The 16,507-nt window shown below is 40.5% G+C and overlaps 1 protein-coding gene across 4 annotated transcripts in view; it reads left to right on the forward strand.

Moving 5' to 3' along the window:
• The first annotated feature begins 4,305 nt into the window (after nucleotides 1–4,305).
• The window catches only part of LOC308284506 (scavenger receptor cysteine-rich type 1 protein M130-like), a 63,706-nt gene continuing 51,504 nt past the window's right edge, over nucleotides 4,306–16,507 (forward strand). For all 4 annotated transcript variants that reach the window (XM_080725140.1, XM_080725142.1, XM_080725141.1 and 1 more), the window contains exons 1-2: nucleotides 4,306–4,464; nucleotides 16,451–16,474. In XM_080725140.1, coding sequence (XP_080581266.1) covers nucleotides 4,419–4,464; nucleotides 16,451–16,474 — 70 coding nt within the window. In that variant the 5' untranslated portion in view covers nucleotides 4,306–4,418. The remainder of the gene's footprint in view (nucleotides 4,465–16,450; nucleotides 16,475–16,507) is intronic.

Genomic DNA, 16,507 nt, shown 5'->3' on the forward strand with positions numbered 1-16,507 from the left:
ACTTTTGATGCTGTTGTGTGACTCTGTACAATGATCAAGTAAATGACATTAATATGAAAAACACAAACAGTTAACATATGGAGATAAGAGGTTTCTGCCAGACAGCATGGATATCCTTTAAATCACTTCTGAAAACGTCTATGTTCAGAAAAAGCTTCTTTTAAATCACCTGTCCATGTTAGGCCTACAAAACCTCCCTTTCTCTTAGATAGACTAATCTCCCTGCTTTCATGGTGAACGTTTTATGTTGATATTATATGTTTGCTCTTCTAATGTCTAATATTTATATCAGCATGTTTTTGTGTGATTTGATCAAAATAAGATTCGTTTTTTTCTTATTCAAAGTCAATCATTAATTATTGATCTGCTGCTGTAACCATGTGTGCGTGCCTGCCTGCGTGTGTTTAGGAAGGCTATGGAGGGTCGTATCAGGACACAGTGTCCTCTTGTCTGGGCCTAATGTTAGAAAATAGCAGATCTACAAGCTCACAACAGGCTCTGTACTAGTATAGAGCCCTAAGGGACCCCTTTTCAACTAACCATGGTGTAGGTCAGAGGTCTTCAAGATCTTTAAAGCTACATGACATGATGCTAGTATGTCACAGGGACCCCCAATCCAACCCTTGATGCTGAGTGCCAAGCAGGAGGCACTGGCTCCCTGTCTGTCTGTCTGTCTGTCTGTCTGTCTGTCTGTCTGTCTGTCTGTCTGTCTGTCTGTCTGTCTGTCTGTCTGTATGCGTGTCTGTATGTAGCCTACAGTACCTTTTGTGACCACACATGTTAAGGGAGGGGCGCTGTTGTTCAGGCCAGGCCAGGCCAGACACCCACCCACACACACACACACACACACACACACACACACACACACACACACACACACACACACACACACACACACACACACACACACACACACACACACACACACACACACAATATATATATATATATATATATATTTGTTTTGCTGTTGCGCAGCCTCCACGACCACCACTCAGTTCACACGGGTGTGATTTTTTACTTTACTTGAGTATTTCCAGTTTTCAGCACTACCGTAGCGGGCCCCGGCCCCCCTCCCCTCTTTCCCGCCCACATCAAAACCTGCCCCCTCCCATCGGACCATCGAGGGAGGAGGTGGTCGTGCCACACAGTGGTGTAAAACCCCGTGCGGCTCCACAACACACCTCCCCGCTCTGCTGCTCAGCCTCAGGTTGGTGGGAGGAACCAGTCACCCTCTGCATCTATCTACACTAGAACGCCACTCTTAAAGGACACCTTTGTATTTTTACAACAAGGGTTCATATTTTAGATTGTAATTAAGGAATATAAAAGATGAGGGTTAAAATGTTTTCATTTACTCCTTTCTATCATTTAAAGATTTGAATGATTTAGATTTCAGTGTCTGAGGGCATGCGTACAAGTGGCTAAATATCCCTCTTTACACAGAATAATCCCATTCCCAAGATGCCCCCATGGACCCAGTGCTAGTGGTGGGCATGGGGCTGTCTGCTATGCCCTCATTCAGTCCCACTTTTACTACGCGTGCACCTCATGGTACTCCAACATCAAAAAGCCACTAAAGACTAAGCTCCAAACCTCCCCAAAACAAACTGATTGGGCTACTTCTCCACCTGGGGCCCATGACCCATGTTTCTCCCACACATTTTGCTATCTTAAGTTGGCTCAGCGTTGAAGACAGGGTTAAACAACTAAAAATGGGATTGACTTTCAAAATAGTCAACGCAAATCTGCCCTCCATCCCCTCAGTACCAGCATATCTGACCAAACATCTCCAAAAAGTTAGCGACACCCACAGCCACAACACCAGAGGGAGCAACACAATGATCTGATAACACAAACCCATAAGACACACATGGGGAAATTCTCCTTCTACAACACTGATCACATGACTTCCTGGGGTAGCAGCCTGCACAAGCCTGCATTACAAACCATTGTGAACAATGGAGTGATGGTCCCAAAATATGAGTTCTATTCAACCAATTTATTTTGACCAAATTGACAAATGGGCAGATGACAACATCAACATCCCCAAAATGATTAAATAGAAGGGTATTATCCACAATATTCATGGTAGTTAGGTTGCAGTGTTACTCTGTACAAAGACTTGCTACAGTATGCAGACTAATGCTTGCTCTGCCTTCATATTGTTAATATTACAACTTTTTCTTGAAAAACGGATGCTAAAATAAAAATAATGTTTTGAAAATATTTTATAAAAAATAAGCTTCATACATGTGTTTCTATTCAAAAATGACCACAAAAAGCGTAAAATAATGATAAAATAATCATTTTGGCCGTTAACGGACCGACACTTTGTTTACATTCTAGTCTTTTAGACTAGCATCCTTTTTTCAAGAAAAAGTTGACTATAGCTCCTTTAATATGATAGTGGAGCAAGCACTGCACAGATAGCAAGTCTTTGTACACAGTAAGGTTGCAGCCTAACTACCATGAATATTGTGGATCTACCCTTCTATTTAATCCTTTTGGGGATGTTGATGTTGTCATCTGCCCATTTATCAATTTTGTAAAAATAAAATGGTTGAATAGAAGTCATATTTTGGGACCATCGCTCCATTGTTCACAATGGTTTGTAATGCAGGCTTGTGCAGACTGCTACCCCAGGAAGTCATGTGATCCAAGATGGCCGCGGTGTGAATATGGTCTATAGACAGGTGAGAACTCACCTTTCAGGAGGCCAGAGAAAGAGGTAGTTATCACTTCTCCATAGACAGGTGAGAACTCACCTTTCAGGAGGCCAGAGAAGGAGGTAGTTATCACTTCTCCCATAGACAGGTGAAAACTCACCTTTCAGGAGGCCAGAGAAGGAGGTAGTTATCACTTCTCCCATAGACAGGTGAAAACTCACCTTTCAGGAGGCCAGAGAAGGAGGTAGTTATCACTTCTCCCATAGACAGGTGAAAACTCACCTTTCAGGAGGCCAGAGAAGGAGGTAGTTATCACTTCTCCCATAGACAGGAGAGAAGTGAGCACCCCCCCCCCCCCCCCTTACCTTAGCCCCACCCCCTTGTTTCCCCTATCCTGTACATAGTGTTTTTATAACTTTGATATTATTGAATGTTTTCTTTGCTTGCTATTTATTGTGTTCATGAATTAAATTCTGAGGGCTTCCAATGTAAAAAAGACAGTAAAAGGTCTTATTTGGGATGTTCCTTTTAGGCAGGGTGTTTAACTGTACTTTTTTTTGTCTAATAAAATAATCAATCAATCAATCAATCAATGCCCCCCATGGACCCAGTGCTAGCCCAGAGCTTCACAGGGCACTTCAGGGGCTCCCGATACAAAACAACCCTTCACCATGGGAAGCAAGACATTTTTTCACCCCCCCTTTGACCTCCTCCTACAGGGAGGCCCGGATCCGGGTCACGGCACCAATGTAACAGAGGTGATCCGAACCTCCCCACACGGGCTTCGAACCTGGGCCTCCCATGTGAAAGTCCAATATCCTAACCATCACCTCCAAAGGGATATCCCTATGGAACAAGGTAGATAATAGACTTTGAGGCCTCAAGGCTGGGGCTGTGACTCTCTCTGCCACACCAAGGACAAGGCAGCGTCCTGAAGCAGAGTGAAACATTGCATAAAACATGAAAAAGAAGAAGACATTAGAATAACATTAGGATCACATGAGGACATAAAGCCTAGCAAATCATCTGTCAGGTGGAAACCTCATATGTCCACAACTGGTACTTTTCAGGATTCTATTTAAAAGAAACAGCAGAAGTAGCAGATCTACAAGTTCAAAGACATGTTGATTCACGCCACACTTTGAGCTTGTAGATCTGCTACTTTTGATGCTGTTGTGTGACTCTGTACAATGATCAAGTAAATGACATTAATATGAAAAACACAAACAGTTAACATATGGAGATAAGAGGTTTCTGCCAGACAGCATGGATATCCTTTAAATCACTTCTGAAAACGTCTATGTTCAGAAAAAGCTTCTTTTAAATCACCTGTCCATGTTAGGCCTACAAAACCTCCCTTTCTCTCATATAGACTAATCTCCCTGCTTTCATGGTGAATTATGTGCCAACGTTCTATGTTGATGTTTTATTTAATTTTTGTCTTGTCATGTTGTATCAGCATGTTTTTGTGTGATTTGATCAAAGTGTTATTTGGTGTTCTTGTTCAAAGTTAACCATTAGTTATTGATCCGTTGTTTGGGAAGGCTATGGAGGGGTCGTATCAGGACACAGTGTCATGAAGGTGTATATATATCTGTGTATCTTCACACAGAGCAGACAGTGGAGCTATCTTCACACAGAGCAGACAGTGGAGCTATCTTCACACAGAGCAGACAGTGGAGCTATCTTCACACAGAGCAGACAGTGGAGCTATCTTCACACAGAGCAGACAGTGAAGGTATCTTCAGGATGAAGAAGATTCTGTGGATGATTCTGGCCTCTTCGCTCCTTCATGGTGAGTAGATCTAATCCTCCTGATACCATGTGACACTGGATGATGTCATCACCATGATACCATGATGTTGTGCAGAGCAGAGGATCGCTCCAGTATATTTTATTCGGGGAGTCTCAGAATACGTTGATAATGTAGATCGTCTATTTTTGGTGATTGTTCCTCCCAGAATGGGGATGCTGGGGTTTAAGTGGTTAAACATCAAGTATAACAGTAATGTTCAATCTGTCCTTATGGAAACTGATATTCTCTGAAGTTCTCCTCATGACTCATACTGTATCTTAGGGGGAAAGATTTACATATTCGTGTACCGTTATTATGACATTAGGGGGGAAATCTCGCTATTCCTACGTCTCATCATTTCGAATAAGGGAGTCGACAGGTTACCTTCTCACCCACGTCACGGTTACTGAGGTTAGGGTTAGGTTTAGGTTTAGGCATAGAGGATAACATTCACCCATGTCGACAGCTTAGCATTTCACCAGGTTAAAATTCAAAGGATGAACCATCAAACAGATGCTATGTCGCCAAAAGACACGCTCTGATGCATTTATGTGACTGTACAATGATCAAGTAAATGACAACTCATCCACTACATTGGACGAGTTTGACGAGCTATAGTTATGGGTCCACTCTGCTTATGACGAATATGACGAGCTATCAATTAGCTTTAATAACTATAAAACAAAAAAGTATGATCGCCGATTCGCCGTCCATAGCGCTCTGTGGACCCGCCCTATTCACAAAAAACGGATCTGGATGTTCCAGAACGGAACTGGGGGGGCGGGACAACGACGCCTGTATCCTGTCTGCCGAAATCCCATCCGGTTCAATGTTACACAACAACCACGCTGGACTCGTTTGGTTTCGCTTTGGGAAATGGCAGGCTGCGGGGTTTTTTAGCTTACCGTGCCTGGATCTTATTGTGAATGGAATCGGTGAACCATCGCGCAATGGATTCGCGCGCACGCCCACGTTAAAGGTAGGCAAAATTCTGGCGGTGTGGACCCTCAGAAGGGTCTTAAAAATAGCGGTGGGTGAGTTAATATGAAAAACACAAACAGTTAACATATGGAGATAAGAGGTTTCTGCCAGACAGCATGGATATCCTTTAAATCACTTCTGAAAACGTCTATGTTCAGAAAAAGCTTCTTTTAAATCACCTGTCCATGTTAGGCCTACAAAACCTCCCTTTCTCTTATATAGACTAATCTCTCTCTGTACTGTACTGTACTGTACTGTACTGTACTGTACTGTACTGTACTGTACTGTACTATACCCCCCTGGACATGATGCTAGTATGTCACAGGGACCCCCAATCCAACCCTTGATGCTGAGTGCCAAGCAGGAGGCACTGGCTCCTATTTTTCATAATCTTTGGTATGAAAAAATGTAGACGTAGTTTTTACTTTATTTGAGTATTTCCAGTTTTCAGCACTACCGTAGCGGGCCCGGCCCCCCTCCCCTCTTTCACGCCCGGTGGCTTGCACGACCGACCCCTGCGTGGCACGACCGGGGGTCGGTCGTGCCACACAGCGGTGTACAACCGCGTGCGGCTCCACAACACACCTCCCCGCTCTGCTGCTCAGCCTCAGGTTGGTGGGAGGAACCAGTCACCCTCTGCATCTAGCTGTATCTCCCAGTGGGAGCTACACTAGAACGCCACTCTTAATCCTTCTCACCGGGCAGAAGTGCACCCAAAGACCGCGACACAGTGGTGGGCATGGGGCTGTCTGCTATGCCCCCATGGACCCAGTGCTAGTGGTGGGCATGGGGCTGTCTGCTATGCCCTCCATGGACCCAGTGCTAGTGGTGGGCATGGGGCAGTCTGCTAAATAGCTCTATATTGTGACAGTAATCATTGCTATAGAGTGTTTTTCAGTAACAGTGTTAAATAGCCTCTATATTGTGACAGTAATCATTGCTATAGAGTGTTTGTTCAGTAACAGTGTTAAATAGCTCTATATTGTGACAGTATTGCTATAGAGTGTTTGTTCAGTAACAGTGTTAAATAGCTCTATATTGTGACAGTAATCATTGCTATAGTGTTTGTTCAGTAACAGTGTTAAATAGCTCTATATTGTGACAGTAATCATTGCTATAGAGTGTTTGTTCAGTAACAGTGTTAAATAGCTCTATATTGTGACAGTAATCATTGCTATAGAGTGTTTGTTCAGTGACAGTGTTAAATAGCTCTATATTGTGACAGTAATCATTGCTATGGAGTGTTTGTTCAGTAACAGTGTTAAATAGCTCTATATTGTGACAGTAATCATTGCTATAGAGTGTTTGTTCAGTAACAGTGTTAAATAGCTCTATATTGTGACAGTAATCATTGCTATAGTGTTTGTTCAGTAACAGTTAATGTATATTTTCAGACATTTAATCACTTAAACCTCAATACTTAGTAAACTTGACCTTTCACCCTGTACTTAGTCTGCTGTCTTTTCCCTCTACACCAAACCTCCTTGCCGAAAAAAGCTGATCTACAAACTCGCAGTGAGAGTTGCTTTGTAAACTTGTAGATCTGTTATTTTCATTATCATTAACGTTTGAAATGCATGGGACATTCTGCATTATGACTACCTTTGCTTGGTTTACTTTTACTCAAGTACATTTTGAATTCCAGACTTTTACTTGTAACAGAGCATTTCTATACATTATTGATACTTTTATTTAAGTAAGAAACGTGGGTACGTTTCCCACCACTAGTTGACACTAAGGGCTCAGAGGTACTTGCCCGTTGGGAAAGTACAGGTCATGTTCTACTTGCCCAAAGGTCATGACCACTTGCCCCAAAAGTTAATCATCTATCATAATGATAACAAAGGTAACATTTGCATTTGTAGAATGTTAAAGCTATACTGTGTAAGTTGCTAAACTAGTGGTCAGTAGCGGTATTGCTTTTTTCGGCCGTTTTTTGCCCGGAGTCGTCGCGGACCACCGCCGCGGAATACCGGAGCGTCGCCGCAAACCACCGCGACGATACGAATCCGTGGAAGGGTAGAACCATGGTAGAACGTAATTTTCTGGCCAGGATTTGGGGATTAAGAGGTTAAGAATCCTTCACCATGGTAAACACTGTAGCTGAGGGAAGCTACTTCCTGAAGATACTGCAGATACGCCTGTGATTGGCCGGTAGTGTACCATGTGTTTATGATCCGCGATATGATTGGCCAACATATACACAACGTATACAGATGATGCAGATGACGTCATTTTGCCGCGAAATTCTCCCCCCCCTCACGGCTCATAGAAAACATATAAAGAGAAGGCTTTAGAAGCTGAAATTAACGGAGTGGGGGTTCTAAAACTTTAGCGATATAACAGTTAGGACAATTTTACATTTTACCAGGTATAACCTTAAATCCAATAGATAAGTGCAGAGAGGCCACAGTCACACAGTTCTGTGTAGAATGTTAAATCCAATAGATAACAGAGAGGCTACAGTCACACAGTTCAGTGTAGAATGTTAAATCCAATAGATAACAGAGAGGCCACAGTCACACAGTTCAGTGTAGAATGTTAAATCCAATAGATAACAGAGAGGCCACAGTCACACAGTTCAGTGTAGAATGTTAAATCCAATAGATAACAGAGAGGCCACAGTCACACAGTTCTGTGTAGAATGTTAAATCCAATAGATAACAGAGAGGCCACAGTCACACAGTTCTGTGTAGAATGTCAAATCCAACAGATAACAGAGAGGCTACAGTCACACAGTTCTGTGTAGAATGTTAAATCCAATAGATAACAGAGAGGCTACAGTCACACAGTTCAGTGTAGAATGTTAAATCCAATAGATAACAGAGAGGCCACAGTCACACAGTTCTGTGTAGAATGTTAAATCCAATAGATAACAGAGAGGCTACAGTCACACAGTTCAGTGTAGAATGTTAAATCCAATAGATAACAGAGAGGCTACAGTCACACAGTTCTGTGTAGAATGTTAAATCCAATAGATAACAGAGAGGCCACATTCACACAGTTCTGTGTAGAATGTTAAATCCAATAGATAACAGAGAGGCTACAGTCACACAGTTCAGTGTAGAATGTTAAATCCAATAGATAACAGAGAGGCTACAGTCACACAGTTCAGTGTAGAATGTTAAATCCAATAGATAACAGAGAGGCTACAGTCACACAGTTCTGTGTAGAATGTTAAATCCAATAGATAACAGAGAGGCTACAGTCACACAGTTCAGTGTAGAATGTTAAATCCAATAGATAACAGAGAGGCCACAGTCACACAGTTCTGTGTAGAATGTTAAATCCAATAGATAACAGAGAGGCTACAGTCACACAGTTCAGTGTAGAATGTTAAATCCAATAGATAACAGATAGGCCACAGTCACACAGTTCTGTGTAGAATGTTAAATCCAATAGATAACAGATAGGCCACAGTCACACAGTTCAGTGTAGAATGTTAAATCCAATAGATAACAGATAGGCCACAGTCACACAGTTCTGTGTAGAATGTTAAATCCAATAGATAACAGAGAGGCTACAGTCACACAGTTCTGTGTAGAATGTTAAATCCAATAGATAACAGAGAGGCTACAGTCACACAGTTCTGTGTAGAATGTTAAATCCAATAGATAACAGAGAGGCTACAGTCACACAGTTCAGTGTAGAATGTTAAATCCAATAGATAACAGAGAGGCCACAGTCACACAGTTCTGTGTAGAATGTTAAATCCAATAGATAACAGAGAGGCCACAGTCACACAGTTCAGTGTAGAATGTTAAATCCAATAGATAACAGAGAGGCCACAGTCACACAGTTCTGTGTAGAATGTTAAATCCAATAGATAACAGATAGGCTACAGTCACACAGTTCAGTGTAGAATGTTAAATCCAATAGATAACAGAGAGGCCACAGTCACACAGTTCTGTGTAGAATGTTAAATCCAATAGATAACAGAGAGGCCACAGTCACACAGTTCTGTGTAGAATGTTAAATCCAACAGATAACAGAGAGGCTACAGTCACACAGTTCTGTGTAGAATGTTAAATCCAATAGATAACAGATAGGCCACAGTCACACAGTTCTGTGTAGAATGTTAAATCCAATAGATAACAGAGAGGCTACAGTCACACAGTTCAGTGTAGAATGTTAAATCCAATAGATAACAGATAGGCCACAGTCACACAGTTCTGTGTAGAATGTTAAATCCAATAGATAACAGATAGGCCACAGTCACACAGTTCAGTGTAGAATGTTAAATCCAATAGATAACAGATAGGCCACAGTCACACAGTTCTGTGTAGAATGTTAAATCCAATAGATAACAGAGAGGCTACAGTCACACAGTTCTGTGTAGAATGTTAAATCCAATAGATAACAGAGAGGCTACAGTCACACAGTTCAGTGTAGAATGTTAACTCCAATAGATAACAGAGAGGCTACAGTCACACAGTTCTGTGTAGAATGTTAAATCCAATAGATAACAGAGAGGCTACAGTCACACAGTTCTGTGTAGAATGTTAAATCCAATAGATAACAGAGAGGCTACAGTCACACAGTTCAGTGTAGAATGTTAAATCCAATAGATAACAGAGAGGCCACAGTCACACAGTTCTGTGTAGAATGTTAAATCCAATAGATAACAGAGAGGCTACAGTCACACAGTTCAGTGTAGAATGTTAAATCCAATAGATAACAGAGAGGCCACAGTCACACAGTTCTGTGTAGAATGTTAAATCCAATAGATAACAGAGAGGCTACAGTCACACAGTTCTGTGTAGAATGTTAAATCCAATAGATAACAGAGAGGCCACAGTCACACAGTTCTGTGTAGAATGTTAAATCCAATAGATAACAGAGAGGCTACAGTCACACAGTTCTGTGTAGAATGTTAAATCCAATAGATAACAGAGAGGCCACATTCACACAGTTCTGTGTAGAATGTTAAATCCAATAGATAACAGAGAGGCTACAGTCACACAGTTCTGTGTAGAATGTTAAATCCAATAGATAACAGAGAGGCCACAGTCACACAGTTCTGTGTAGAATGTTAAATCCAATAGATAACAGAGAGGCCACATTCACACAGTTCTGTGTAGAATGTTAAATCCAATAGATAACAGAGAGGCTACAGTCACACAGTTCTGTGTAGAATGTTAAATCCAATAGATAACAGAGAGGCCACAGTCACACAGTTCAGTGTAGAATGTTAAATCCAATAGATAACAGAGAGGCTACAGTCACACAGTTCTGTGTAGAATGTTAAATCCAATAGATAACAGAGAGGCCACAGTCACACAGTTCAGTGTAGAATGTTAAATCCAATAGATAACAGAGAGGCCACAGTCACACAGTTCAGTGTAGAATGTTAAATCCAATAGATAACAGAGAGGCCACAGTCACACAGTTCTGTGTAGAATGTTAAATCCAATAGATAACAGAGAGGCCACAGTCACACAGTTCTGTGTAGAACGTTAAATCCAATAGATAACAGAGAGGCCACAGTCACACAGTTCAGTGTAGAATGTTAAATCCAATAGATAACAGAGAGGCTACAGTCACACAGTTCAGTGTAGAATGTTAAATCCAATAGATAACAGAGAGGCCACAGTCATACAGTTCTGTGTAGAATGTTAAATCCAATAGATAACAGAGAGGCCACAGTCACACAGTTCTGTGTAGAATGTTAAATCCAATAGATAACAGAGAGGCCACAGTCATACAGTTCTGTGTAGAATGTTAAATCCAATAGATAACAGAGAGGCCACAGTCACACAGTTGTGTGTAGAATGTTAAATCCAATAGATAACAGAGAGGCCACAGTCACACAGTTGTGTGTAGAATGTTAAATCCAATAGATAACAGAGAGGCCACAGTCACACAGTTGTGTGTAGAATGTTAAATCCAATAGATAACAGAGAGGCCACAGTCACACAGTTCAGTGTAGAATGTTAAATCCAATAGATAACAGAGAGGCCACAGTCACACAGTTGTGTGTAGAATGTTAAATCCAATAGATAACAGAGAGGCCACAGTCACACAGTTCTGTGTAGAATGTTAAATCCAATAGATAACAGAGAGGCCACAGTCACACAGTTCAGTGTAGAATGTTAAATCCAATAGATAACAGAGAGGCCACAGTCACACAGTTGTGTGTAGAATGTTAAATCCAATAGATAACAGAGAGGCTACAGTCACACAGTTCAGTGTAGAATGTTAAATCCAATAGATAACAGAGAGGCCACAGTCACACAGTTGTGTGTAGAATGTTAAATCCAATAGATAACAGAGAGGCCACAGTCACACAGTTCTGTGTAGAATGTTAAATCCAATAGATAACAGAGAGGCCACAGTCACACAGTTCTGTGTAGAATGTTAAATCCAATAGATAACAGAGAGGCCACAGTCACACAGTTCTGTGTAGAATGTTAAATCCAATAGATAACAGAGAGGCCACAGTCACACAGTTCTGTGTAGAATGTTAAATCCAATAGATAACAGAGAGGCCACAGTCACACAGTTCAGTGTAGAATGTTAAATCCAATAGATAACAGAGAGGCCACAGTCACACAGTTCAGTGTAGAATGTTAAATCCAATAGATAACAGAGAGGCTACAGTCACACAGTTCAGTGTAGAATGTTAAATCCAATAGATAACAGAGAGGCTACAGTCACACAGTTCAGTGTAGAATGTTAAATCCAATAGATAACAGAGAGGCCACAGTCACACAGTTCAGTGTAGAATGTTAAATCCAATAGATAACAGAGAGGCCACAGTCACACAGTTCTGTGTAGAATGTTAAATCCAATAGATAACAGAGAGGCTACAGTCACACAGTTCTGTGTAGAATGTTAAATCCAATAGATAACAGAGAGGCTACAGTCACACAGTTCTGTGTAGAATGTTAAATCCAATAGATAACAGAGAGGCTACAGTCACACAGTTCTGTGTAGAATGTTAAATCCAATAGATAACAGAGAGGCTACAGTCACACAGTTCAGTGTAGAATGTTAAATCCAATAGATAACAGAGAGGCTACAGTCACACAGTTCTGTGTAGAATGTTAAATCCAATAGATAACAGAGAGGCTACAGTCACACAGTTCTGTGTAGAATGTTAAATCCAATAGATAACAGAGAGGCTACAGTCACACAGTTCTGTGTAGAATGTTAAATCCAATAGATAACAGAGAGGCCACAGTCACACAGTTCTGTGTAGAATGTTAAATCCAATAGATAACAGAGAGGCCACAGTCACACAGTTCTGTGTAGAATGTTAAATCCAATAGATAACAGAGAGGCTACAGTCACACAGTTCTGTGTAGAATGTTAAATCCAATAGATAACAGAGAGGCTACAGTCACACAGTTCTGTGTAGAATGTTAAATCCAATAGATAACAGAGAGGCTACAGTCACACAGTTCAGTGTAGAATGTTAAATCCAATAGATAACAGAGAGGCTACAGTCACACAGTTCTGTGTAGAATGTTAAATCCAATAGATAACAGAGAGGCTACAGTCACACAGTTCAGTGTAGAATGTTAAATCCAATAGATAACAGAGAGGCCACAGTCACACAGTTCAGTGTAGAATGTTAAATCCAATAGAGAGGCTACAGTCACACAGTTCTGTGTAGAATGTTAAATCCAATAGATAACAGAGAGGCTACAGTCACACAGTTCAGTGTAGAATGTTAAATCCAATAGATAACAGAGAGGCCACAGTCACACAGTTCAGTGTAGAATGTTAAATCCAATAGATAACAGATAGGCCACAGTCACACAGTTCAGTGTAGAATGTTAAATCCAATAGATAACAGAGAGGCCACAGTCACACAGTTCTGTGTAGAATGTTAAATCCAATAGATAACAGATAGGCCACAGTCACACAGTTCAGTGTAGAATGTTAAATCCAATAGATAACAGAGAGGCTACAGTCACACAGTTCAGTGTAGAATGTTAAATCCAATAGATAACAGAGAGGCTACAGTCACACAGTTCTGTGTAGAATGTTAAATCCAATAGATAACAGAGAGGCTACAGTCACACAGTTCTGTGTAGAATGTTAAATCCAATAGATAACAGAGAGGCTACAGTCACACAGTTCTGTGTAGAATGTTAAATCCAATAGATAACAGAGAGGCCACAGTCACACAGTTCTGTGTAGAATGTTAAATCCAATAGATAACAGAGAGGCCACAGTCACACAGTTCTGTGTAGAATGTTAAATCCAATAGATAACAGAGAGGCTACAGTCACACAGTTCTGTGTAGAATGTTAAATCCAATAGATAACAGAGAGGCTACAGTCACACAGTTCTGTGTAGAATGTTAAATCCAATAGATAACAGAGAGGCTACAGTCACACAGTTCAGTGTAGAATGTTAAATCCAATAGATAACAGAGAGGCTACAGTCACACAGTTCTGTGTAGAATGTTAAATCCAATAGATAACAGAGAGGCTACAGTCACACAGTTCAGTGTAGAATGTTAAATCCAATAGATAACAGAGAGGCCACAGTCACACAGTTCAGTGTAGAATGTTAAATCCAATAGAGAGGCTACAGTCACACAGTTCTGTGTAGAATGTTAAATCCAATAGATAACAGAGAGGCTACAGTCACACAGTTCAGTGTAGAATGTTAAATCCAATAGATAACAGAGAGGCCACAGTCACACAGTTCAGTGTAGAATGTTAAATCCAATAGATAACAGATAGGCCACAGTCACACAGTTCAGTGTAGAATGTTAAATCCAATAGATAACAGAGAGGCCACAGTCACACAGTTCTGTGTAGAATGTTAAATCCAATAGATAACAGATAGGCCACAGTCACACAGTTCAGTGTAGAATGTTAAATCCAATAGATAACAGAGAGGCTACAGTCACACAGTTCAGTGTAGAATGTTAAATCCAATAGATAACAGAGAGGCTACAGTCACACAGTTCTGTGTAGAATGTTAAATCCAATAGATAACAGAGAGGCTACAGTCATACAGTTCTGTGTAGAATGTTAAATCCAATAGATAACAGAGAGGCTACAGTCACACAGTTCTGTGTAGAATGTTAAATCCAATAGATAACAGAGAGGCCACAGTCACAGTTCAGTGACCAAACCTGAATGAGTGAAAGCGCTAGCAGGGCCGCCCATTGGGAGAGGAGAAACAGATGTTTGCCTGGGGCACCAAGTCTCCAAGGGCACCGTGCCACTATGTCACCCCTATGAAATATAATACCAGTAATTGCCGCCAGACTGGAGTTAATCAGACTCATTCATACTGACTAGCCTACAGCCCCTTGATGTGAAGCAGACAGACTGTGATGTTGCTCTCTCTGGAACTGCCCCCTCCCCCTCACTCCATCTCTGCTTGCAGGCAGTTGGGACTGGGAGTGCGCTGATTGTTGACGCCCATTTGTGATGTAAATCGCATCACAGGACAAAGCCGCCTACAGGCCAAAATTTGGGAAAATATTTTAAACATTTGGGGATTATGAGAAGTAGAGACACATCTGAAGGTGATAAAGTTGATGTTGGGCAAGGTACATGCGTTATTGATTTTTGTATTATGTTTTTTAGACAATTGAACAACTGCTGAACATGGAGTTACAGATGGAAACACACACACAAACACACGATTTTTTGTTTGGGGCGATTCTAATTAAGGTTGTGGGATGGGATGTTCTCCTGTGAAATGGTGCCCCCTTAAGGTAGCATTTTTCTATGAGACACACCATCGCATGTGACAGCGTGTAAACAAAGCATGCAACCTAACTGACTGCCAGCCAGTGCCAGTGGAGAAACGCACAGTTCCATGTTGCTTGGGAAGTCCACTCCCACTGAGCACGCGGTCTAAAAGTGGTCTAATAGACGTATAGATTTGAAAGTTTTTTAGTTGTCTAAACTTAGACTAGACGACTAATAGACTTCTAATAGTCGTCTAAATGTAGACGGTCTATATTTAGACGACTATTAGAAGTCTATTAGTCGTCTAGTCTAAGTTTAGACAACTAAAAAACTTTCAAATCTATACGTCTATTAGACCACTTTTAGACCGCGTGCTCAGTGGGCTTCCATGACAAATGATTGTATTAAGTCCCTCTAAATATTTAAATAGGGGGGGGTTAAAGGGTACTCTTTTCCATTGAACATGTGAGTTCAACGGGACTCGGGAGCAGTCTACTTTGTGCTTTGCAGCACAAAGTGACGCACTGTGAGCTTGTATATCTGCTATTTTTTAACAGCCAAAGCTAGAAGCTAAAATGACACAGATGCTTTCCTGGTTTTAAGGGGTTAATAAATGCCATACTTATTCATACAAGAGAGTCTCACACAAGTGATGAAAATAGATGATCTACACGCTCACAATGTGTTGCATCGTAGATTGTTTTGTCTATTTTTTACTATTTTAAAATATTTTGTTTGTTTTTTGTTTTTTTTATAATAAAAAATAAGTAAAAAAAAAATCTTAAAGTAGGATTTTACATTTTCTGTTCTTATGTTGTTATGTTTTATAATATTATAATTTATATCTGTAAAGTAATGTGTAACTTACATTTCAAAATAAATTGAGTAAAAGTACAATATTTGCATCTGAGATGTAGTGGAGTAGAAGTAAAAGTATTGTTGGAAATACTCAAGTAAAGTACTAAAACCTAACAATTGTACTTAAGTACAGTACTTAAATGTACTTAGTTACTTTACACCACTGCTTGAAACAGAGTATTTCTACATTGTGGTATTTATACTTTTACTTGTAACAGAGTATGTCTTGATACTTTTACTTGTAACAGAGTATTTATTGATACTTTAACTTGTAACAGAGTATGTCTTGATACTTTTACTTGTAACAGAGTATTTATTGATACTTTTACTTGTAGCAGAGTATTTATTGATACTTTTACTTGTAACAGAGTATTTATTGATACTTTTACTTATAACAGAGTATTTATTGATACTTTTACTCCAGTACTTCTTCCCCCACTGGTTTCACTCAGACTCATTAATGTGATCATGTTTCTCTTCAGCTCTCCAGGCTCTCCACACAACAGGTAAACAAACATCAATAAACACATCAATATTAT

This window comes from Nannobrachium achirus (assembly GCF_963921795.1).
Source record: "Nannobrachium achirus genome assembly, chromosome: 5".
In the NCBI taxonomy this organism is placed as follows: Eukaryota; Metazoa; Chordata; class Actinopteri; order Myctophiformes; family Myctophidae; genus Nannobrachium; species Nannobrachium achirus.